We start from the raw sequence: 25458 nt of genomic DNA, 5'->3' as shown, positions 1-25458 counted from the left end.
TTTTGTGCTAGTACTGTAACTTGAACTCAGGATCTGGATACTGTACTTTAGCATTTTTGCTCAAGGCTGGCACACTATTTGAGCCACAGCTCCACTTCAATGTTTTGCTGGTTAATTAGTGATAGGAGTCTCACAAAGTTTCCTGTCTATTCTGGCTTAAAACTGCACTAATCAGATCTCAGCCTCCTCAATAGCAAGCATTACAGGTGTGAGCCCCTGCACAATGAATTATATAGATATTATAATAAATATATATCATATAATTATATATTATACTATATATGTACATATATATATATCAATGGGATTAGCAGGAATAGTAAACACAAACTGAGACAAGGAAAGCAAGGTGGGAATGCTGCCTAAGGATATTGGCTGGAAGTTAAACCCAGCCTTAAGAAATAAATAAGAATCAGGTGAATGGAGCAAGGAAATAGCATTCTAGGTAAGCAACATAAACAACATAAATAGTCATGAAGGAGTTGGCAGGTTATGGCTTTCTGCATTCAGGTTCAGAGTGTAGGGTAGGTAGGTGGAGATGGTGTGCTGGCCTGTATACTACAGATAATGTCACTGCTCAGATTCCATTAGACAAGGAACATCTTAGAAGCCAAGTGAAATCTCTAGGGCTTTTCACTGATAGCCTTTAAAAAATTTTTAAGCAGACTTTCCCCTAGAGAAACCATTGTTTTATGCTGCAGAGAACAATTAGCTTGCCATTCTCAGCAAGGGCAAGTTGTTTGGTACTAAATAAAATCCCTGAAGGACACTCTGCCCTTGGCATTGACCTTCACTACACATAAATACAGTACCCTTCCCTCCTCTTTACCGTTGGATAGCAACTCCTTTGTACAACTACTTAAAGGTAATCATAAAATAAAATAAATAAATGTGAAAAGAAAGAAAAAGATGGACACATTTGTCAGCAGAAATCACAAATTTATTAACTTTTAAATATATCAATCAGTCATTTACCATTATGGCAAGAAATATATACAGTGTCCCATGGTAAACTGCAGTGTTTCAAAATGATAGAAGATAATAAATGTGTAATTAAATTGTGGCAGAGAGAACAAATCACAATTTCCTCACATCACAGTGGGGAAGACAAACTTGATCTATGATAATACTTCAACACCACATGCTATGTTCAAAGTGTAAAAAACAAAGAAGAAACACTCTACACCTATATTCTTTTTAATTTTAAATACATGAATGCCATGTAGAGCCGCCTCACAAAAAGGTGAAAGAAATTATAAAGGGAAAAATGAGGCTGTTACTTTTTTTTTCACAGATCTCATTGGCAGGTTAACATGGCTCAATACATTTACTGTATATATTTATTTTAAATATATATTGTTTTAAATTCGTGTAATAATTATCATAAAAGCTTCAACCCAGCTACATACATCCACTAGCAACAATATTTAAGGAGATAAGTAATCAACAGAGAAAGGTGGAATTGGAGAAAAAGGATAGGTTGGGTTTTTTTTTGTTAATTTTTTTATTTAATTTATTTATTTACTTTTGCTTCTGCTTTAAAAATAGGTTTCTGAGGAGGATGGGTGATTACGGATAACATAATTCAGATGGAGATTCCATGCAATATAAAGTATTGTAGGGAAGAGGAAAAGCCCCTCATAGGAAATTCAATCAACAAAGGAGACACGAGAGAAAAGCACAGAAAAAAAAATTGGATGTTTCCCTTTTCTTTTTTGTTTGGAACTGGAAAAATAAAACTTATTTCCTTGGAGGAAAATAATGATACTCTGACTTAAGAGAGAAGAGGACAACATGGAGAAATAAAAAAGACCAAGTCACAAAGATCAAGTTCAAAACATGTATGAAAATGGAAATTGCTAAGCACTCTTAATTTTAGAAAAGTAGCTTTATGACAGGCAGGGAGGGAGAGCTCCTGGGCCCACAAGGTGGAAGGGAGCTTTTGCACAAAACTCTGGTGTGCTATTGGCTTGGCTTTCTGGCCATTATACCAGTAAGAAAGATCATTCCTTATTTACAGCAGGGGCTTCCTTGCTCTTATTAACGTTTCAACAATACAAATAGCTCCAACAGGGTTAGGATACCCAAGGCCAAATTAGAACTTAAGCAGAATTTATATATATATATATATATATATATATATATATATATATATATATATATATATAAAATCTTCTTCACAACATTTTCATGGGCCTTGAAGTTGATCAAAAACGCTCGTTTAGCTCTCTCCAAAAGACCTTCATTTCTACTTTATCTTCATTGCATAGATTTCACTTCAATTCCATTCTTACAATACTACCAGCCAAACACAGAAAGTATAAAGAATGAGAGGGGGAAGAGGGGAGAAGAAACAAAAGAAAGATTTACAAAGCAAACAGGAATAGTAAACTAATAGTATAAATGAAGAAAACATAAAGATGTGAAAAAGGAAAAAAAAAAAAAGAACAGTAAATTCACTTTAGTGAATCCAGCAGAACAGTGCACCTGCCCTGAAATGATCAAACTTGTAAATAATGGGCTTTCCAGTTTACACAGTTTGACTAAAACAACATGGCTTTGATAGTATCTCACCAAGACAGTCTTTCTTCTACATTCATATTTAATTTTGCTCACATATCAAGCTCACTTTAATTGTTCAACACCAAAACATTCATAGAAGAATCATCTATTTTAACCAAGATCACACTAGGAAACTGAAGGTGTGTGTGAGTGTGTGTGTGTGTGTGTGTGTGTATTTGCCTTGAAGGGAAAAGAAAGAAAAAAATTAAAATCGATTAACCACAAAGAATTTAAAATTTTTTTACATTTCTCTTAGAACTGTCATTCAGAAATGAATTCAAATTTTAAGTCTGTTAAATCTTGGCATACATGAAATAAATTGCTGAATAGGTTGCACTTTGAATATTGTGGACTTTTTTTTGGTGTTGTCTGGCCTCCCCCCCATTGTTTGCCAACAGTAACTGAAGTTGCATCGGACATCCAAGCCTGGTAGTTGAAGTGTAAACAACGCATAGGAAGGAATAAATGAGAGGGTGATGATCACATAGGCATTCCACGTAGGACCTTCACAACTTCATGCACTCAGAATCATGCATGAAGAGGAGGAGAGGACAGCCCAGGGTGACTCTCCAGGTGCCTTGAGAACAGAGAATGTGGAAGTGGCACTGTTGATCATTAGCTGAAAGAAGCAAGGGGAGGAGAAATAAGTTATATGGTTTGACAAAATACCATCAAACTGCTTTGCCACAGATAGGACAAAAAGCTGTGCTTTTCATAACTCAGCTGATGATTAGAATAGATTGAAAACATTAGGCATAAGAGCTTTTTACTTGAGAGCATTGGGAGATAAAATGCACAATGTTTAACAAAGACAATATTTAAATAGGCAATCAGTATGATCTATTTATTCACACAAAGCTGAGTTAAAAATATGGAGATGGGGTCAACAGCATTCATTACATCATTAAATGTAAACAGATGCTCTAAGCATTCATTGTTACTGGACAAATTTAATAAATTAATATTATTTGGTTGGAACAGACTCATAGTTTAAATTTATCCTGAGCTTTTTCTTATTCTTAGACTCCTTTGGAGATCAACCTTGAAGCCAATTCTGCAAGAGATATAGCTTAAAAAGTGGAGAAAAGAGTACTTATTCTTATTTAATTCTGTAAAGCAACAGCTGAGAGAATTTATTTCTTAATCGTCTTTTTATTTATTTATTTTTTGTCAGTCTTGGGGCTTGAACTCAGGGCCTGGACACTGTCTTTGAGCCTCTTTTGTGCTCAAGGCTCACGCTCTACCATTTGAGCCACAGTGCCACTTTTAGTTTATTGGCTATAAGAGTTTGATGGACTTCCTTGTCCGGGCTGGCTTTGAACCACAATCCTCAGAATTCAGCCTCCTGAGTAGTTAGGATTACAGGCATGAGCCACCAGCGTCTGGCTGAAAGTTCATCTCTGAGTACAGAAAATATTTCCAACAGCACCATATGCCTCTGGATCCATCAACATGAGCATGAACTTAACACAGTCAACTTTCAATTATCCTTTGGAAGTACTTAATTTTGGATATTTTAAAATTTAACTTGACTCTCTTATAACCTGTTATCATAGACAACTCTGCTACATTCAGAAGCACATATTACACTCATTTACATACTGACCATGGTAAGTTGCTTATAACAATGACAACTTCTGTGGGCTGGGGATATGGCCTAGTGGCAAGAGTGCTTGCCTCCTATACATGAGGCCCTGGGTTCAATTCCCCAGCACCACATATACAGAAAATGGCCAGAAGTGGCGCTGTGGCTCAGGTGGCAGAGTGCTAGCCTTGAGCAAAAAGAAGCCAGGGACAGTGCTCAGGCTCTGAGTGCAAGCCCCAGGACTGGCCAAAAAAAAAAAAACAAACAAACAATGACAACTTCTGGAAAAAAGAGTAAAGACACTAACAGGCTCTAAAAATTGATATAACTTAGTCTGGATAATTGAAAGCTGTCTGAGCTGAACCAGACACACATAACCACCTGCTGATGTGAGAAGTCCAGGGTTCTGGCACGAGGCAATCTAAATACTGAGCAAAGGTGCTTCTCCCTGCTCATGACCTCTCAAGTAAGGGTTATGCTCTAAAATGGTGCTCATTGTTAGATGTTAGGGCTCATGCAAAATTGCACTGGATTTTCAAAGACCTGGTAGGTGTTTCATTGAGAATAATGCAGTGCGACTATCTTTCAAAGGAAAGAGAAACAGTCATGCAGCTTTTCAGTCCATAGGTCCAATCATCAAGTGCCACCAGAGCAGGACATTACTTACAAGACCCAATGTGAATGGTTTTCAGGCCTTAGATGTTTTACCACAAAGGGCTGCCTCCTGAGAAGTTTTCTCTCCCATTTGGAATACACTGTGGCCTATTAAAAGAAGCCCATTTAAGCCATCTGGCAAAAAAGGAAGTTGTCTTAAATAGGCTCTATCCCATTGCTGTAACAACAAGAGAACCCAGCCCTGTGGTACTACTGTATAAATGTACTCCCACTTGTATTAATTGGCAATTTGTGCCCATGCCTCTTTGGGGTAAAAAACCTAGATACACACAAGCATTGGTGTCTTCATTTTCCTCATACTCCCCTCATGTTTTCCTCTTGATAACATAGCTATTGATTTCGGAATAAATTTTAGTCTACATTTTGGTCTTTTGTTGACCTACATGGTGGAAATGCAATAGTGATAGATGATTATTAAGGCTAGAGAGAAGGCCTCTGAAAACCACTGGGGCTGATAATTTACTATCATATGAGAAATGGCAGGTTTTTTACCAGGCGTCAGTAGTTCATGACTGTCATCCTAGCTACTTAAAAGACTGAGATCTGAGGATCACCATTGAAAGCCGACCTGAGTAGAAAAGACTGAGCAGACAAGACTCTTAACACACACACACACACACACACACACACACACACACACACACAGCCAGATGTTGAGCTGTGGTTCAAATGGTAGAGCATCAGCCATGAGAGGAAAAGTGAAGGGAAAGTGACCAGACTGAGTTCAAGCCCCAGTATGGGTACACACAAAGAAAGGAGAGAGAGAGAGAGAGAGAGAGAGAGAGAGAGAGAGAGAGAGAGAGAGAGAGAGAGAGAGAGAGAGAGAGAGAGAGGGGAAAGAGAGAGAGAGGAAGGAAGGAAGGAAGGAAGGAAAAAGAAAAGAAGAGAAAAAAAAGATCCAGATACTGATAAGGGAATTCTGAAAGATATCAACAGTGGGCAAAGTTCTCCCAACCAATCCTAAATTCAACTCCTTGCTTCCTCTCCTCCCAACAAGCAACCAGTCCCCTTATATAGCCAATAACCACCTTCACTCCAGCTTCCCTTACCTGCCATGGTTTATCATGCTACTGAAGTCCTGACACTCCTTTCTCCCTAGGACCCTTCTTTAGCTTGGACTGTCTCCCCCTTGTTTTATCTTTTCATGTCTCCAAATTGTACTTGTCATGTAAGATCTCATTCAGAATTCTATTTTATAGTCAAAGCATACTGTTAAAAAAATATTGGCCACACTTGTGATTCATTCCACCTCTCTTATCAGGAAGTCAATAAAATTTTTTTTTATTATATAGTTCCTTTGTAGTGTCAGGGATTCGCTGCATTCCAGGCTGAATAAATGCTCCCTCAGGGCGATGTCTTTTACCTCACACTGTATCTTCTGACTACTGACTGAGTTAAAGTGGCCAGGTAGGACGTCCACACCTGACAGGATAGACTTTTTACGTATTGTCTTGCACATTTTCCCTGTCAGTACCTAAGCTCCAGGAATAGTGTAGGAAGTGAAGTTCCTGGTACTACATTGGCCTTGTCAGAAATTATCCTTTATACTTCCTCCCTTAACCTCTTCTCCTACCAATTGTGAAAATGAAGTCATAGCCAGGCACCGGTGATTCATGCCTGTCACCATAGCTACTCTGGAGGCTGAGATCTGAAGATTGTGGTTCAAAGCCAACCAGGGCAGAAAAGCCTGTGAGACTCTTCTCTCCAACTCACCAGCAAAAAGCCAGAAATTGGGGTGTGACTCAAGTGGTGGAACACCAGCTTGAGTGAAAATGCTAAGCAATAGTGCTCAGGCCATGTGTTCAAGCTACAGTATGGACACAAAAAGAAATAAAATGAAGTCACAAATATTTTTCCCGATCATAAGAATTCACCCAGTGTAGCCCTATGGTAAATGTGAGCGTGTAGCTTCTAGTTCCTAAGAACTATCTGATACTGCCTATGTCAGGCTTCAATTCACAATCGGCTTCCACAATGCAACCCACCACTACCAGTAAATGACAGCTGCTGCCATGCTAGTCACCATGGAGCTAATCAGGAGTTCCTCACCACAGTTATACAGAGGAGGAAGCTGGCAGCCGGAGACATTTACGTACTTGATGGGTACTGTTGGTGACCCGGAACGATGGAAGTGGACATTCTGCCACTTGCCGTCCCGGCGGTGCCACACGCGGGTCTCTTCAGACTGCATTGTCTTTGGCATCCCACTGGCGTCCATGTACTGCGTGAGCCTGATGTACGCGATGCAGGCCGCGTCGTCCCCCACCAGGTGCACGTGGGGGTTCAGGATGATCGTGTGGATTGGTTTGTTGCTTTTGGACAATGCTGAAGGAGAAGACCATGAAATGAAAAAAAAAATACTTCCTGTGTTCAGTTGAGATCACTGAATGGAGTACCACTTGTTCATTCCTGAATGTATGTACACCAAGTGCCTGGCTTAGGTGCAATTCCTGATATTTGACTGAATGACTCACTGGGATGGCTGACATGATAGCGTTGTGGGGGTTTTGCTAGTGAAGATGAGATGAGGGAAATGATGTTTTATCAGCCACGCACTCCCAACAACAGCTGGCTAAGGCAGGAATTGGTTTCTGCATAGCATTCTGTGACTGCTCCAGGGAGTAGAGGCCATTCTGTGGTTGTCCACTCTGTGTGTGTTTGTGTGTGTGTGTGTGTGTGTGTGTGTGTGCACATTGGTACTGGAATTTGAACTCAGGGCTTTGGCACTGTCCCTTAGTTTTGCTTTTTTCCTTCTAGGGTGATTCCCTTCCACTTGAACCATAGCTCTAAGTTCTGTTTTTGCTTTTGGAGCTTAATTGGGGATAACAATCTCATGGACTTTCCTGCCTGGGCTGTCTTTGAACTGGGATCCTCAGATCTCCATCTCCTGAGTAGCTCAGATTACATGAGCTGTGCTCATCTATCTGTGACAATACATTACCAACCACATAGCCTAGTTTTAGCCCTCCAGTGTTCTTTTGACTAGGTAGTCTTCATCAGTTCCAGACTCTAGTGTTTTGAGAGTAGTACCCATTGGAATTAAGTGACCAAAAGAATGGAGAATTTAGTATCCATTATTCATTGATGGTGTTTCTTATTTAGGTAACCAGAATGAATGGAACTACTCTAGCTGTTACTCAAGCATGTCTCTCCTGCTCAGATGTAACTCTTCAATTATATGAGATATTGTGACCATCAAATCAGAATTCATTGTACAGACCACAAAATTAAGAAAAGCAAGGGAAGAAGGGTAGGTCAAAAGGGGGTTGAGAATGTTGAAGGAGGTGACACTGATCAAGATGCATGGAATTCATAAACTGCTTTGTTATATGGCACCTCATACTTGAAGATAATAAAAAAATTTTAAATGCAGCAGTGGTAGCACTTCCTGGTTGTGTTGAAAATGAACTACACAACACGTGGGTGGGATAGGAGGGAAAAATTAGAAGAGAGGGAGGGAAAATGTAACACTGCTCAAAAAGAAATGTACTCTTCACCTGACTTATGTAACTGTAACCCTGTTTAATAAAGATTTTTTAATAGAATGTAAAAATTAAAATAAATTATAAAAAAGATGAGCCATAACGAAGAATATGTATTTATGCAATGTAATATAAACTACAATTATGCTGAAATAGGTTAAAATGTTAATGGATTAACCAATTATTTTACTATAGATGAGATGTATTAGCTGAGAGTCAAGGTTGGAGTATTGGAATGCAGACAGGCTGCAAACATTTACTGAATCTTTGTGAATGGGAATTTATCACTTAATTTTTTTCAGCTTGTTTGTCTGTAAATGCCTACTGTGCACAAGAAAAAGTAATTTGTTCAGTATATCTTAACTTAAACGTCAGTGCCAAGGTAGATATTGTTGTTAACAGTCACTGAGAGTCACTTAATTATCCTGTTATTATTCCTATAACATCTTACTACCGAAAGACTGAATTCACTTTATGCATCATAGAAATATAACAGAGACTACATTCACCCCATGCACATATATGGTCCAATAATGTCATTGAGGTTAAGGAAGGAAAGGATAAAGGGAATTACAGGTTTACATTATCTTGATGACTTGAGGTATTCCTTCAGAACACATGGTTTTATCATCTTCTGAAATGTTTCCTCTGACACCAATGTAGCCCTCACCAATATGAATGGAAGGTTTTTTTTCTCATTCATTAGTCTCTTTTGTCTCCATTTTATTTTAAAATTAAACACCAAATGTGCCATGTTGAATACTCTAGTATATTGTGCATTTTTTGGAAAAATTCATATATTATTCATATATTATTATTTCTATGAAAACATAAAATGATCATTTCTGTAGCAATTTATAGGTGATATTATACATTTACTGGGGATTTAATGGATGCAATTAGTCAGTATTACTTTTTATGCAATGCAAATATTTTTCAGATGAGATTGGGTACGTTCAGGGTGGTATGGCCATAGACTGAAATTAGTTTTCAAAACAACAAACTTTTTAGTTGGGAGATAAATATCTTTATACATTGTGATGAATACACTTATATTCTATCTATCTATCTATCTATCTGTAGTTTTAATTTCAACTTAATGTTCGCTGAAGGCAAAAATTTTCATGGCAGAAAAGAGCCAAAGTGTATGAAAATGTGAATGAAGTTGTCAGAGCAAATGGAAAGGGCAGGCTAGAGCGGGTTTGGAATAAATGTACCATTTTCAAAGTAGAATCGGTGGAAATCCATCCCTTCCACTAAGTTCCCCAAGGCTTCAGGTTCAAAGGCAGTGAGGCCCGGGTCACAGATTTTTCTGCAGGAAAAACAAATAATCCGTTAAGAAATGTGCCCAGTAGGTTTTGTAGTCTCACATGTAAGCATTCATATTTATCCATCTTCCAAAGCAAAGAATCCCTAAACAACAGCAAAAGCATATATTTTCTGTCATTGATCAGGGCGAGATGGGTCAATAACAGTCTCCAACAAGACATTTTGCTGGGAATTTTGATAGGGACAAGACTTATTATTGGGCTGGGGATATAGCCTAGTGGCAAGAGTGCCTGCCTCGGATACACGAGGCCCTAGGTTCGATTCCCCAGCACCACATATACAGAAAACGGCCAGAAGCGGCGCTGTGGCTCAAGTGGCAGAGTGCTAGCCTTGAGCGGGAAGAAGCCAGGGACAGTGCTCAGGCCCTGAGTCCAAGGCCCAGGACTGGCCAAAAAAAAAAAAACAAAAGACTTATTATTGTGTCTACCAAGCAGCAGAGACTCCTTTTTCAAATGTTTACTTTTTTGATTTTCAAAGGGAATCCTCCAAGTTTCCCTCACCTTTAAGTTTACCACTTCAAAAATGATTTCTAAATATTCAAATATTCAAATTGAAGCCCTGTAGAGCTCTTTTGGGTTCCAGAATTGAATATTATTGGAACAATGTTTGATGCACCATACCTTCAGGAAAGAATCACATCTCCTGTCTAGGAGGCTGTTTAAGATTCATTGTACTTTCAAAAGAAAATTAGTAGGAGGCTCAAATGCACATAATGGTTTTCATTATAATCTCAGCAGTGTAACTCAACAAAGGGGTCAATATTCTAAATATTCATAGTAAGCCGTTGGGCTTTTTTAGGGACATTTACTTAATAAAGAACTGATTAATTATTTACTGTGTAACAGATATTCTTCAAAGCAAGCACTTATAACACAATAATTAATATTAAAACAAAAGTTGATGCAAAGTAGTTAAGTATTAGATAACAGAATTGCAAGAGAATGCAAATTTGACCTTTTTATGGGCAAGTTGGATGGAATGTAAGGGAGCAGAGAGCAGGTGGAAAGCATCACTGAGAATTTGCTGGCTACGTTTTGGAGGTGGTGGTTGATCCTTCAATATGGTGCCCACTGGGAAACTAAGCCCAATGGAAACAAGGTAGAAAGGAGATCCTTTGGACCTAGGATGAATATAACTAAACCTGGATTTGGAGAATTAGTGAGAATTCTTAAGGTAGATAAAACATTACAAATCAAAGGATTTGGACTTGTTTGTTCATTTTCTCCAAAGGGTAATATGGGAACTTTCCTGGTATTTATACAGAAATTTCTGTTTAGGAGGCCAAGTTTATTCTTATTTTTTCCTTGTTTCTCTCTTTTTCTCTTTTGTGGTACTGGGATTTAAACTCAGAGTCCCACTCATGCTAAGGCAAGTGCGTTACCATGTGAGCACACTTCAATTCCTTTTCATTTTAGTTGTTTTTCAGATAGGGTCCTGTTTCTTGTTGTTGTTGTTTTGATTTTGTTGTTTGCTTTTTTGTTGTTTTGTTTTTTCCCAGTTCAGATCTCAAATCACAATCCCCTTACCTATGCTTTCTGTGGAGCTGAGATTACAGCCATAAACTACAAAGCCTTGTTTATTTAAGATACATTTTTTCACTAGCATTTTGCTTAGAAAGGTCTTGAATGAAATCCTCCTTGAAATATGATCTCCACTGTCTGGAATTAGAAGCATGCATCACCAGGCCTGGCACACATTTCTTAACTATTCAACAGGAAAACATATTTCCAAAGTTTAAGTTAGCTAGTTGTCTTCAAAAAGTGCAGTACTATTCACACAACATGGAACAAGTATGAAGCACAATTTTAACAAAGAAAATCTCAGCAATTAGCCTTTGTAGTTAGAAAGCCTTAAACACAGGGATGTGAGTGAGATTATAAATTTTGTCTCAGGTTCTCTGTTGGGCTCAAATCAAATATATATAATCTCTTCCTGAGGAGCAAAATAGGAATAGTGTTCCTATGGCAACAAGAATTTACTTTGCCTGGAGCTATTATTTTCTCTATAAATATGGATTTGGGTGGTCAGAATCACTGAATCAAAATTTCTTTCTATTTCACAACAGCTCCAAGATCATCTGGAACCAGTGTTATGAACCATCGCTATCCACATTTCAAAAGAGACTGTATAGTTAATGCTTGTTAAATCTTTGCTTTCTCTCTCTCTCCATCCACCTACCTATCTATCATCTGTCTGCCCATCTACTCATCTGTTCATCCATCTATCCATCTTTACTTCTATATAATTCTATAGCCCATAACAGGCTTGATTATTTGAACAGGTTCACAGATTTTTAGATGTCCCTGAGTGTTTGTGTATGTGTGCGCATACCCTGTTAACAAGTGTTTTATGGATATGCTAAGAGAGTTATACCAATACATTCTTCCAATTGGAAGTCCTGTTGAATTATCCCTGGGTCTGAAAGCACAGCTTGCCTAGGCAAAGGAATACAGAGGCGGTGTTTTTGCAACATCTTGTATTTTTTAAAATATCCACTCTGTCTAGCAACAAAGAAAGTATTCCAATTTTTTCCTGGCTATAACTGCTCCCTCTCCATGACCGAAGAATCAATGAAGTGTAATATTTTCCATTTAACAGCAACATTCTATTTCAAAAGATTTTTTTTTTTTGCTGGTCTAACGGCTTGAACTCAGGGCCTGGGTGCTGTCCTTGAGCTTCTTTTGTTCAAGGTTAATGCTCTACCAACTAAACCACAGAAGGAAACAAAATTTAAAGAGCGTATTCTTTATGGGTCTGACAAGGTTCTACCAGCAGAAAGAAAAAACAGGGTTCTATGTTACAGAGTTACAATGCATTGTATAAAGAGAACTCAACCTCTGACCACAAAGTTCTTAACCCCAGGTTTTATTATTTTTTTTATGTCAAGTGTAGTTTGTTAGGTCATGTTAAAAAACAATTGATAATTGTGTGTGAGTGTGTGTATCATGCATATATGTGTTAGCATGTATAGGCACACAACCTAATTTACAAGAATTAGCCTGCATTATACTTCCTACAATTATGTACTCTCTTCTATATTATGTACTTATGTATTGCTGAGATTTGGGTCTAAAATGTTCTGCAAAGGCCCGGGTGGAAGGCTTGGCTCCTGCCCACAGTACTAGTGGGAGCAGGTAGAACACTTAAGTAGGTGGTGCATTTTGGGAATGCAGCCCTCCTCTTCTCCCCCTTTCACTGTCTGGCTATGCTGCCATATACCCCTGGCACAATGTATTATGCTACCACAGACACAAAGTAATGGGACTAGTTGGCCATAGATTAAAGCCTCTGAAATTGTGAACCAAAACAAACCTTTTATCTTCTAAAGTTGATTGCCTCAGGTATTTTGTCACAATGACAGAAAATTAATAAAGCTCTCTATTTGTAAATAATGGGGAAAGACAGCACCAGTTTATGTACAATTTTCAAAGAATAGGAAAGAAGCAGAACAAAAAAAATCTACATACAATTTATTCCTTTCAGAAAATTTCTTAAAAAATTTAAAAAAACAATTTGAAGTATTTCATTCCATTTTTTAACTTACAGAGCTGGGATATTTATGTGTGCAGACTTTTATATCCTGCCTTATTTTCAACAAAAAAATGTAGCAAAAATATTATTAAGAAGTATGGTAGTGCACACCTTTAATCCCAACACTTTGGATGTTAAGGGAGGATGAACAAGAGTTTGAGGACAACCTTGCTACACAATGAGAACCTGTCTAATAATAATAATAATCAAACAACATGAAACAACTCTCCCTCAAACTCATCCTAAATATTCTGCCAGATCATGAGAAACCCCACATAAACACCCATAGACACAGAGGCACCCACGATTATTTGACAGATACCATAATGTTGGACCTGTCTACATTTTCCCTTTTAAATTTTCTTACTAGGAATATTGTTTCCATTTATATCTTCATTCGTAAATTTTTATCCATGTTTTAGGCTCAGAATCAAACATGCGTAGGATTAGAGTACTAAACAAATTTAAAGCTTTCTGGTATAAAATAGCTGAGTCCCTCCATTCTTGCCTCCTCTAACACGAGAGGGTATACCCACTTCTGCTGTGTCCTTCCGGTAGGAAGGTCACAGTGGTCTCTTCTTCACTGGTTGTAAGGCAATGCTTTTACACTCAAGTTTTGCACAATATTTAGGTGGTGGATATCAATATTCTTTTTAATGTTTACTTATTCTATTTCCTCTTCTGTTAGTGGCTATTATGTCCCTTGACTGTTTTTCTACTTTTCAATCTTATCTGCCCAATATGAAAAGGTTATCTTTTGACACATTTTGCAAATCTTTTTCTAAATTTATTAGTATTTTTGACTTAAAAATTAAAACATATATACCTATGTATGCTATATGTACTTATATATACTATAAGTTACATATGCTTTATATATTTAACATAGTTTATATATCTGAGCAGATTAATCAGTTTATCTTCCTGCATATGGTGTCTTTCTCTGACTTTATTTTGCTGGAAGTGCTCAGGGCCTTGAACTTGCTTAGTGGGTACTCTATCACGTGTGATATGCCTCCAGTGCAGCTTTTATGCTGGTTATTTTGCAGCAAGAGTGTCATAGGTTTTTATGCTCAGGTTGGCTTTGAATCTTGATCATTTGCATCTCTGCCTCATGAGCAGCTAGGATTATGGGCACAGGCACTGGTGAGAGCCACTTTCTTGGATTTTAAATTTAGAAACACCTTTCTAAGCAAAGATCAAAGTCATCAATTTTTTTTTTGCATTTACCTTTTTCACTGAAGTGCAACCAAATTTGTTAATTTAAGGAGAGTTGTAGACTAATTTATACCCTTAACTATGTACCTCATTGACTCATATACTCTTCCTGCCATAAGCCTTCATGCCTTATTTATATTGAATACTTTCAGCTCAAAGCAAAGCAATTTCCTTTGCAATCTTATCTACTACATAACTTCCGAACCAGGAATTTATTTATTTATTTATTTATGTATTTATTTTTTAGTAAGAAATAGAACTGCTTCTTCTCTTTAAGAGAGGGAAAAAGAACAGAGAATACAATTCCTTATAGGAGACAGGCACATGAAAGAGGAGGAGATAATGTTGAGCTGTCCTGACTGAAAAGACAGGCTAACTGATGTCACCATTGATCTTCTTTCTCTGTCCCTGCCTCTCTCTAGAACTACAGAGGAAAATATGTCATAGGCCAAGCTGCATTGTTTGAAAAGGTGTTTTCCTGCTTTGGGTGTTTTTGTTCTCTGGGATCTCCTTGCCTTTTCACATAAGGAAATACAGGGGCATTTCACTTACAACGACACCTCCAATCCTTGCATCAAAAGTTGGATCATCTCATCAGACTCTGAAATCTTCCTTCCGTCTTTGCTCTTTCTTCCTTCCTTCCTTTCCTTCCTTCTTCCCCCTCTCTCTGTTTCTCTATCTCCTCCCCCCATCCATTTGCACTGTTTCAAGCTTTTTCACTCAAAGCTATTGTTGCTACCACTTGAGCCAAAGCTCTACTTTCCTGCCCAGGCTGGCTTGGACCATGATCTTTGGATCATAGCTTCTTGAGTAGCTAGGATTAGGTGTGAGTTACCAGTGCCTGACTCTTTCGTGTGTGTGTGTGTGTGTGTCTGTGTGTGGTGTGCAAGTGCATGCCCATCTAGATCATAGGACTGTAACTTCGGCCCTAGTCCTGTCCTTTAGCTTTTGCACTCAAAGCTAGTGCTCTACCATTTGAGACATAGCTCTACTTCTGCTTTTTTGTTGATTTCTTTATGATAGTTAATTGGTGATGCAAGTCTCAGGTACTTTCCTGGCTAGGTTGGCTTTGAAACATGATCCTTAGTTCTCAACCTCTTCAGTAGCTAGAATTACAGATGTGAGCTACTAGTACCTGGCTCTCTCAAATCTTAGATCACTTATTTTTCTCTTTGGAGCCCTTTTGTCATTTATGTGATAAATGTTGCCACATAAAATGTAAGGTTATTTAAAAAATAATTAAATTATAAGGAAATAAACTTGAATATAAAATTTAGGGAAATTATTAGGATTAAATGTAAATATAAGATGTAGAGTTATTCATAAGTTCACAAGAATTCATCTATCTAGCAATTATGTTTGTCCTGTGTATGAAAGCAAATTAAATGTGCCCATACTCACGTGTATGCTTCAAAGTCCCCATTGTTGATAGCTTCAATCAGTTGTTCAGTGACTTTGATAATCTCCTGCTTTCGTGCTAAAAGCAAAGTGTGAGAACAAAGGACAAAATGTTTATATATAATATAACTAACAATATTGCCCATGGAATATAACTCTAATAACATAGCTACTTTCCTTAAGCAGCCTATGACCATGTAAGGTCAGTCATCATGGAGAGGGGTCCAAGCTTGTTCAGAGTGCAAGGACCAAGCTTGTCTGCCTCTTCAGACTCTTAGAAACACACATTCTCAGGCCTTACCTACACCATCACATTTGGAACCTGCTCGTGTGTGTGTGTGTGTGTGTGTGTGTGTGTGCATGCACACGCACGCATATGTGTGTGCCAGTCCTGGGTTTTAACATCAAGGCTTGGGTGCTATCCCTAAGCTTTTCTGCTCAAGACTAGTGCCACACTTTTACTTCTGCCTTGTTTGGCTATAATTGTCTCTTGGGCTTTCCCTAAGGGGCTGGCTTTTTAACCAGGCTCCTCAGATCTCAGCCTCCTGAGTAGCTAGGATTACAGGTTTGATCCACCAGTGCCCAGCAGAAATGACCTTTTTGGTTTTTAAAAAATAATTGATGAATTAATTAATCAATGAAAAAACTTTTGTGCTGGTACTGGGGCTTGAATTTAGGATCTGAAGTTCTTGCTTGGCTTTTTTCTCTCAAGGCTGGCTGTCAACTGCTGGAGCCACAGCTCCACCTCCAGAACCTGCATTTAAATAGAGCTCTGATCTGTGAGTTGCCATTGTTTCTTACCAATTAGAAAATACTAGTCACTGTGAATATAAAATAAATTTAACATTAAAAAAAGTATTAATCTATGAATCTATATCTTTAAAGTACAAGTGGTTTCTTACATAGTCAGCAAGGTACAAATGCATCTACTCTTGAGCTCAGACCCTACCAAACACAATACCAACATTGTGAGGGGCCATCCTATTTAGACAAATGGCTTTTAGTAAGTTAGAAAAAGAGACCTAAGCATTGGTACTGTGAATGTAGGCCAAGGAGCAGATGGAGGCTTCCTGCATTGCTGTCAAACCCAAACACCAAACATGATTTGTTTCTATTTCTAGCCCACAACTGGTAAAATTATTACTGGTTGATTTGGCTCAAATCTTACTTATTCAGTAATTTTTTTTTCTGGGTACATCTGCCTGAAATTTCAGTCCTTGTTTTTGTGTGTGCCATTCACTTGTAATATGTAGATGCTATACCTTAACATTTTCTTTAGTTAAACCACATTATTTGTTTAAAATGGTTATCACACTTTGTATACTTTGTAACCCAGTTAAACTACAAGTTCCCTAGGAACAAAGGAACATGTTATTATTACTTTTCAATAGTCCCTAAAAGAGCTTTGACCAATATCTTTGCTAAAATTGAGGCAGAGAACACGTAGGAACTTACCAGTTGAGACACATGATAACTTTCACTGCAGAACTCTGCTCTCCTACTCACGAAATTGCTACATGAAATATTTTAAAAACTAAATTTTCTTGATCTTTGTTTTAGGGACACTATGATAGTCACTTGAAGTCATTCTAAAAGACTAGAACTAGGAAGGGGGCACAAAAATGTATTTCCAATTTATCTCAGTGATGTAATAAGGCTATTTACTTTCAAAAAGCTAACCTGTATTTCTAATTCTATGAATCTGATCTGTTGATTTTTGATGACAAGCTTAATTTTAAGTTGATATTCACTTTTATCCAAGTGATGAGTCCTTATTCTGAAAGGCTAGACTTCATTAAGAATATATGAAAGTACTTTATGACAAATATAGTAACTGATAATCTTATAAAACTGATCATTAATGCTGGACATTGGTGGCTTGTGCTTGTAATCCTACCTACTGAGGAGGCTCAGACCTGAGAATCATGGTTCAAAATCTGTCCTGGCAAAAGTCTATGATGCTCTATCTCCAATTAGCCACTAAAAAGAAAGAAGTGGAAATGTGGCTCACATGGCAGAGTGACAGCCTTGAGTGAAAAAGTTAAGTGAGTGCTCAAGGCCCTGAATCAAGCTCCAATACTAACACACACAAACACACACACACACACACACACACACACACACACACGATTAATAACATTGCCCATAAAATTGTTGTTAACAATGTACAGGTTAGAACTCATATTTGATTACATAACTACTTTTTGCTTACAGAAAATAAAACAACACAACTCTGGGACCTTTTCTTACGCACATCTAAAACACGTATTGCCCTTGTTCATTGCACTGATGGATGTGGATAGCATTATCATTTCTCAAGGCACGTCCACAAAGGTGCTAGCAGGGGCCTCTGCTAGTGACACATCCAAGCTTCACTTAGTTGGGCAATGGGTGACTCATCTGTCTGTGACCTCAGCAGTATGAAGCTCGGGCAGAAAGCACATGACAGGTGACCTCGTTCCAGGAGGGAAGGGACGTCATTGAGAAGGAGCTCAGAAAATGAGGGTATAAAAAATTGGCCACCAAAGATTCTGATTCCCATGAAATCCTCATTGTTAAGTAACAATTAGCAGGGCTCAGTACCCCATGCCTGTAATTACAGCACTCCAGGGGCTGAGGCAGTGCCCACTCCAGTTAGGATCCATCCAGGTCAGCCTGGGCTACATAGCCATTCTGTATCAAACATAACAACCACCACCACAACAACACATTAAAAATTTTAGCTTGCTGGGCTGGGGATATAGCCTAGTGGCAAGAGTGCCTGCCTCGGATACACGAGGCCCTAGGTTCGATTCCCCAGCACCACATATACAGAAAACGGCCAGAAGCGGCGCTGTGGCTCAAGTGGCAGAGTGCTAGCCTTGAGCGGGAAGAAGCCAGGGACAGTGCTCAGGCCCTGAGTCCAAGGCCCAGGACTGGCCAAAAAAAAAAAAAAAAAATTTAGCTTGCTATATGGCTGATGGCAGAACCATCTTTCAGAATCAATGCCAATCTTTCTAAACTAAAACAACAACAAAAAATTGACTATGAAAAGTCTTAGCTGGGCATGGTGGCTCCTGGCTGTAATCTTTGCTACTCAGGATGTTGGGATTTGAAGATCACAGCTGGGTTTAGAAAGTCCTAGAGACTCAATTGTAACCACCATAAAGCCAGAAGTAGAGGTATGGCTCAAGTGGTGAGTGCCAGCCTTGAGTGACAAAGCTAAGGGATGGAACCCAGGCCCTGGGTTTAAGGCCCACAGCATAAACAAGTGCACACACACACACACACACACACACACACACACGTACGTCTTTGGTGGAGCTTTATTAGTCAGAGAATGAAAAGTTCAGAAACATGTCTTGGAACTTCTGGAAGCCTTCATATTCCTCAGAAACACAACATAGAGTAAGAAGCATAGCTATGTAGCTATGTATGGCTTTCTCTGATTCTTGGAATCACACATGCAAAATACTCATTAATTCCCAGATAGTCTTCATGCTTCAACTGGCATATGTTTTACCCTGCATAATGAAAGCCACAGAAAATTGTTTTCTCTCTTAGTTTTGCTACTCGAAGCAATGATGCTCTTTTCTGGCAGAGCAGCAATTGAGAATTAGCCAGCATGCTTCTGTGCTGTATCATCACAGAAGCCACGGGACTCTCTTAGCTTAGGAGGGGCAGGGAACTCAGGCATCTTGAGTGCTCATCTCCCTGGGGCAAAAGAGCCTGAGTGAGTGAGTCACGAGGCAGGCAGCACATGACAGCTGACTCTAAAGGAAACCAGAAGGCTGCAAGTGAATCACTTGTATATAGTAGCTGGCTTGTGGTTGGGGCTGTTGGTACAAGTTCAGCATCTGACAGAGAGGAAGAAGGAGAGATGGCTGCTGGCTCACCAGAAGGGAAGCTTAGAGGGGTCAGTCCCCACATCTCAAGGCTGAATAGCTATGCTCCATGGGGAAGTTCTGTTTCTTGGCTTTCATTCTCGAATATTCCAAAGGGTTTTAGTCTCAGGCCTGTAATCCTAGCTTCTCATGAGGCTGAGATCTGAAGATCAAGGAGGAAGTCTCCTTAAGCAGACAAACCAAGCAACTCTTCATCTCTAACACCAAAAAGCTGGAAGTAACAGAGTGGTTCAAGTGGTAGAGCTCTACCCTGATGCAAAAAAACTAAAGGACAGTACCTAGGTGTACACACACACACACACACACACACACACACACACTGTTGATCATTCCAGAAATCCAAGCAGGGAAAGTTCAGGATTCTAATAACAGCAATACAAGGAGAGCTTAGCACTAAAACATTCTCTGAATACCAGGGCTTCCTGTACCCCACAACCACTGTGATTACAAGCAGCTGGCTACCCAGCAATTTTATTTCCAGAAGTGAGGTGTTCCAGCTTCTATTCACAGGTCTCAAAGTAGCTTCTGGGGATTTCCAGGTTGGGGAAAGGGATGAGAGAACAAGAGCATGTGACCCGGATGCTTCACATTCCTAGCTGTTTTCCACCCAACCACACAGAGTAGCCTGCAATGTTTTCTCACATAAATTCAGTTATTTCTTTATTTAGTCCTGCCACTGAGCTTGAACTCAGGACCTGGACACTGTCCCTTAGCCTTTTCCATTCTAACCTCTAGTTCTATCACTTGAGCTTTTTTGGTAGTTAATTGCTTAATTGGAGACAAGAGTGGATTTCTTTGCCCTGCAGAGGTTCAAATGGAGATTCTCAGATCTCAGGCTACAGCCATCTAAGAATTCACTTACAAAAATATTTAGTTTTTAAGAGTTCCAGAAGGGTAAGATAAGGATGTAAATGGGTCTCCTTGTTTTAAAAAGCAAAGAACAAATAAGCAAAGACAACAAAGCCACAATTGAGAGGGATTATGTAATAAAACAATTTACCAATCAACATTTCCTCAACTCTATTAGCACAATCATGGCCTGAGGGAATGCAGATAAACTGACCAGCTCTTTGGTTAACAGATAACAGGTAAAGATCAGATCTTACTAGTGCCCAAAGGTACAGGATATTGATTCTTCCACCCTTTCAACTCTGAACTTTCTCTTCTTGCTATTTACTTCCACTCCCTCCCCCTTTCCCATTTTTCTTTCTCCAGTGCTAAGGACAGGAATCCAGGGCCTTACACACGCTAGGCAAATATTCTATCACTAAGCTCTTCTGAACCACTTGCATCATCTCTTTTTTAGGGGGAGGGATGGAAAGGGTCAGTCTTAGGGCCTGGTTCTCTCAGTTCTTTCGCTCGTAGCACTGTACCACTTTGAACCACAGCTCTACTTCTCATTTTCTGGAGTTTGGAGATTAGAGTCTCACATACTTTCCTGCCTAGGCTGGCTGATCTGTGATCCTAGATCTCAGCCTCCTGAGTAGCTAGGATTATAGGTGTGAGCCACCAGCACCCAGATATACTTGCATGACCTTAAGTTCTCTGGAATGACCCATTATTTTTCTCTACCTGAACTTTAACTATATCCATTTCTTTTAAAGGCTCAAAACCGGGCTGGGGATATAGCCTAGTGGCAAGAGTGCCTGCCTCGGATACATGAGGCCCTAGGTTCGATTCCCCAGCACCACATATACAGAAAATGGCCAGAAGTGGCGCTGTGGCTCAAGTGGCAGAGTGCTAGCCTTGAGCGGGAAGAAGCCAGGGACAGTGCTCAGGCCCTGAGTCCAAAGCCCAGGACTGGCAAAAAAAAAAAAAAAAAAGGCTCAAAACCAGCCCTTTGGTAAACCTTAGAGGTAGGTCACATCACCAGCCTAGCATGCTGAAAACTTTGGGTTATATTCCCAGGAGGTAGAGGTATACCAACAACAACAATACAATAATGTGAGGCCTTTTCGCAGTGCATATTGCAATCCTATTGTCCTGTTTAGTCAGTGTTTTAAATTACCATCTATTTAAGTGTCAGAGGACAACGTTTTATTGTTTGTGGACAATGGGGGAAAATTCAATTCATTTTGACTCATCTCAAACTGATCATCTGCCTGCTTTCTCTGCATTGTTTCCTCAGTTTACCAGTCTCCCAGCTCAAATCCTTGGATTTCCCCTGGACTGTACTTTCTCTTCATCACCTCTATAGTCATCCATAAATAATTCATTTTCTTTGGCACTTTTGATGACATTTCCCAGGGTATATTCCCGGTGTCCTCATTATTTCCTTTGCTTTCTCTTGGCAGTTCCTCTCTCTCCTCTGGCTCTGATCACATGCTGAATGCTGCCAAATCCCTATGGCCTAGACCTTCAGTCTTTCCAGACTCCACGTTCATATTTCTAGGCGCATTCCAAACCTTTCTTGTTGCTTGGTATCCAAGGCTCATTCCACATCCTTCCCTGAGCTTGCTGCTTCTTTTCTAGTTCTTCTTGGTCTTGCTGCCTCATTTGCTTGTGATTCCAGGTGCATCACTAGCTCCTTGCTGCTTGGCCAAATGTTTCTCACACCTTTTTACATTTTTCTTCTCCCTAGGCTCTTGCACTGTGCCCATTCAGGCTTGCAGAAACTTCTAACTCTTCTTTTTCCAAAGGTCTTCTCCAATACCAGCCCATTCCCACTTGGAAACTCTCCTTCTTCTGTCTGGAGATGGAAATGACCCCCAACACTCTGCTCAAATGATATCTTCTCAATATTTCTTTTCCTTGTGGCTCCAGTTTTCATGGTTTTGTCTTAGGATAATCATATATCAAGACTTGGCTATTTGTATTTGAACACTTAATCAGTTTTCTTCTAATGGATACATGCATATACACATACATCATTATATATATGTATATATATATGCACCTGTCTACATTGTATGTGTGTGTGTGTGTGTATGCGCATGTGTGCCAGTACTAAGACATGAACACAGGGCCTTGGCACTGTCCCTTAGCCTTTTTACTAAGTAGAGTCATTGCTTTACTTCTAGCTTTTTACTAGTTAATTGGAGAAAAGAGTCTCATTATTGCTTGGGTTGGCTTCAAACCTTGATTCTCAGATCCCAGCCTCCCATGTAGCTAGCATTCCATGCCTAAGCCACTTGCACCTGGCAAAGTCTACATTTTAAAACAACAGATCAATCAAATAGGATAGTCATGTTTGGTAGTAACCTGGACATGATTGTGCTAACTGAATGTTCTCGTGGATTTTGGCTATTTCATTCAGCAAATGACCACAATATATGATGTTACCAAATCTCTCATGATAGAAAGACAGCAAATTTAATATGTAAAGGGCTAGCAGGGATTTCTAGTCAATGTTTAAGCAAAGTAAAGAAAAGAACACCTAGAAGTATCTCAATTATTTGAGATTAAACTTCTTATTTGTTTAGATTTGGACTAATCAGTAAATTGAAGTAAAACTACTGGATGATAAATCTTATTCAAGATTCTAGCTACCTACACTAAAACTTGAGCTAAAAAATGTGTTATACTTGCAAATTGGTTTCCAATAGGATGTTTGAAGATGGTCACATATTGAGACTCTTAAGTGAGTTTTGTCTAGAGAGTGCTTTAAAAATTGTTATTATAAAGATGATATACAGAAGGGTTATAGTTATATAAGTCAAGTAAAGAGTACATTTCTTGTTGGACAATGTCACCCCTTATCTCTCTCTCTACCAATTTTTCCCTCCAGTATCCACCCACAATGTTTATAATTCATTTTCAACATAGTGTCTAGTGACTACCACTGGGGCATTTGTTCACTTTTTGTCCCTCCATCCCTTATCCTCAGAAAGACAGATAAGTGAACAAACAAGATAAAAAGAGAAGAAAAGCAACAACAACAAAGCTGCTTCCTGTTGTTTCCATTTCCTAGAGTTCATTTCAATAAATATTACTTTAGATGATCAGAGGCATTTAGGCATTGTGCCTTTGTGTTTCTCATTTAAGAGTATCCTCCTTTGGTTAAACATAACTTTTCAGCAATCAAAAACCGAATAAATAAAATGGCTGTTCAGTATGTTTGGGAAGTATCTCCTTTACTTAGCGGTTCTATTCACTTACTCTTTTTCTTTTTCTTTTTTGTGCTTGAACTCAAGGCCTGTGCAGTATAATTTAGCTTTTCACTCGAGGCTGGTTCTCTACCACTCAAGTCACATCTCCATTTCAGCTTTTTTCTGGTTAATTGGAGACAAGCATCTCACAAACCTCCTCTTCCTGCTGCTCCACCTCCTCTTCTTCCTTCTTTTTCCCTGGCTTTGAACTTCAATCCTCAAATATCAGCCTTTTGAGTAGCTCAGATTATAGGCTTGAGCCACCAGTGCCTGGTCTTTACTGTTTCTTAACATGTTAACTTCTATTTAAGGTAGCTTCTGCCTCCTAAGTGTCTCCCAGGTAATACATTTCTGGGCTGCAACAGGCACTTGAAGGACAATGAGGTTAAGTGACTTTCTCAAGTAAGTCATCCAGCAAAATCGGAAGCTGTGCTGGGTTAGAGCTTGGATTGAGTGCTGTGAAATTCACTGATCTGTGCTCCTTTCCTACCTGCAGTACCTAATTCAATATTTTGAAATCGTAAAGTAAAATGAACCACCGAAATGCCTTTGAACTTACTCTGGCAAGATGACTGACTATTTAATTACTGGGGCACTTTTGTAATTAATTATTACGCCAATTTCACACAACTGCCTTATTGTTCTTAGACATACAACCTGGGGTAGAGTTACATTAGGCAAATATACAAGTCAAGTTCATGTTCATGCTGGTAGTCGCTTTATAAAAGAGGTGTCTATCAACTCAGCGATGCTTAGTATGTTCTGTGCAATTAAATGCTTATTTCTCAGTACTTTATTTTGATTTTACCAGTGTTATGCATTAATTAACACCAGCGAGAGTTTGCATTATTTTAGCTTCAAAATTATACCTTTCAAAGATTCTGGGGTTAATTGGATTCATAATCTATAATACTATATTCAAATAATGGATCCAACACTTGCCAAATTCATATACCAGAATATTTTCAAAAAATTGCTGTAAAGTTCCTTTTATCTGAAATTACATGTTCAATAACACCAACTCTTCAGCCATTTAATCATTTGAGGATCACATACCAAAAATCAATTATTCAAACTATTCTTGTACTTTATCATGCACAGTAGTTTCAAAGTGTAAGTGTTGAGGGATCAGGAGAAGGAATATTACTAGTCTTATTCCTATAAACCCATATGGCCTAGCAATAAATGATAAATACACATGCAAGAGTAGAAAGATCCAGTACTAATACTATCATTTTTATATAAAAAAGTTTTCATGGACATTATTAAATCATAACAAAATATTGTCATGTCACTTCTAGAATTTTCTTTGGTCTGAAGATGATATAAAATCATTATTTAATCAAGAAAATTTATATATGCACAATAGATTCTTACCATCTCCTAGAAAGAATGATATTGGACCATTTGTAAAGAAATGGAAAGACCTGGAAAAAAATGTATGAAGTGAAGTAAGACAGGTCCAGAGAGACAAAAGATGCATGAGCTCCCTTACATGTGGAAGTTAGATTTAGCTGGTAAACTTATAAGTAAATACATCAGGTGGTATGCAAATGTATACAAACATATTATCTGAAATATAGTAGACTCAAGGGAGATTTCAAATAGTGTAATTCTTTTTTTATTATATATATTTTTATTATCAAACTGAATTACAGAGAGCTTACAGTTTCATACATTAGGCATTGGATACATTTGTTGTACTG

The 25458-nt window shown here is 38.6% G+C and overlaps 1 protein-coding gene across 3 annotated transcripts in view; it reads right to left on the bottom strand.

The window, feature by feature from the left end:
• Positions 1–2175: 2175 nt before the first annotated feature.
• The window catches only part of Camk2d (calcium/calmodulin dependent protein kinase II delta), a 249777-nt gene continuing 226494 nt past the window's right edge, over positions 2176–25458 (bottom strand). For 2 of the 3 annotated variants that reach the window (XM_048333528.1, XM_048333529.1), the window contains 5 exons: positions 15784–15859; positions 9522–9616; positions 6919–7147; positions 4815–4909; positions 2176–3181 (listed from right to left, as the gene is read on the bottom strand). In XM_048333528.1, the coding sequence (XP_048189485.1) occupies positions 4852–4909; positions 6919–7147; positions 9522–9616; positions 15784–15859 (458 nt within the window). In that variant the 3' untranslated portion in view covers positions 2176–3181; positions 4815–4851. The remainder of the gene's footprint in view (positions 3182–4814; positions 4910–6918; positions 7148–9521; positions 9617–15783; positions 15860–25458) is intronic. The other variant, XM_048333530.1, reaches the window with a different exon arrangement.

Source organism: Perognathus longimembris, chromosome 24 (assembly GCF_023159225.1).
Source record: "Perognathus longimembris pacificus isolate PPM17 chromosome 24, ASM2315922v1, whole genome shotgun sequence".
NCBI lineage: Eukaryota > Metazoa > Chordata > Mammalia > Rodentia > Heteromyidae > Perognathus > Perognathus longimembris.
This window is presented reverse-complemented; position numbering and strand designations above follow the sequence as displayed.